General features: G+C 65.2%; 1 protein-coding gene across 1 annotated transcript in view; it reads left to right on the top strand.

Annotated features, from left to right (window-relative positions):
• The window catches only part of LOC104515806 (alpha-1,3-mannosyl-glycoprotein 4-beta-N-acetylglucosaminyltransferase C-like), a gene marked incomplete at its 3' end in the record, with an annotated part of 2,220 nt that overhangs the window by 97 nt on the left and 1,798 nt on the right, over nucleotides 1–325 (top strand). Inside the window, exon 2 of the mRNA XM_010159917.1 lies at nucleotides 1–49. Coding sequence (XP_010158219.1) covers nucleotides 1–49 — 49 coding nt within the window. The remainder of the gene's footprint in view (nucleotides 50–325) is intronic.

Raw genomic sequence — 325 nt, 5'->3', positions numbered from 1 at the left:
CCTCTTCCTTCTCCATGGGGGCAGCTGGGAGGAACAGGATCCCCCAGAGGTGAGTCCCCCACCAGCGGTGTCCCACTGGAGGGGCCACTGGAGCATCCTCCATCCCCACCTGCCCCACATGGACCCCAACCCTAACTCCCTTCCCATATCACCCCCAAACCCCAGCTCTGCCTTCTCCTCTCCCTGGGCTTGCCCTGTGCAGGGGCATGGGACAGGGGCTCCCCTTCATTTCTGGGTCCCCCTGTTGTCACTCCCCCTTGTCCGTGCTGCCCTGGGGTCTGACCTGGCTGCGTGGGGCTCCCATCCAGGTGGAGCTCGGAGGCTT

The sequence above is a fragment of the Eurypyga helias genome, unplaced genomic scaffold (assembly GCF_000690775.1).
Source record: "Eurypyga helias isolate BGI_N326 unplaced genomic scaffold, ASM69077v1 scaffold46749, whole genome shotgun sequence".
NCBI classification, from domain to species: Eukaryota; Metazoa; Chordata; class Aves; order Eurypygiformes; family Eurypygidae; genus Eurypyga; species Eurypyga helias.
Note: the sequence above shows the minus strand (reverse complement) of the source record. Positions and strands in the feature narration are given on the sequence as shown.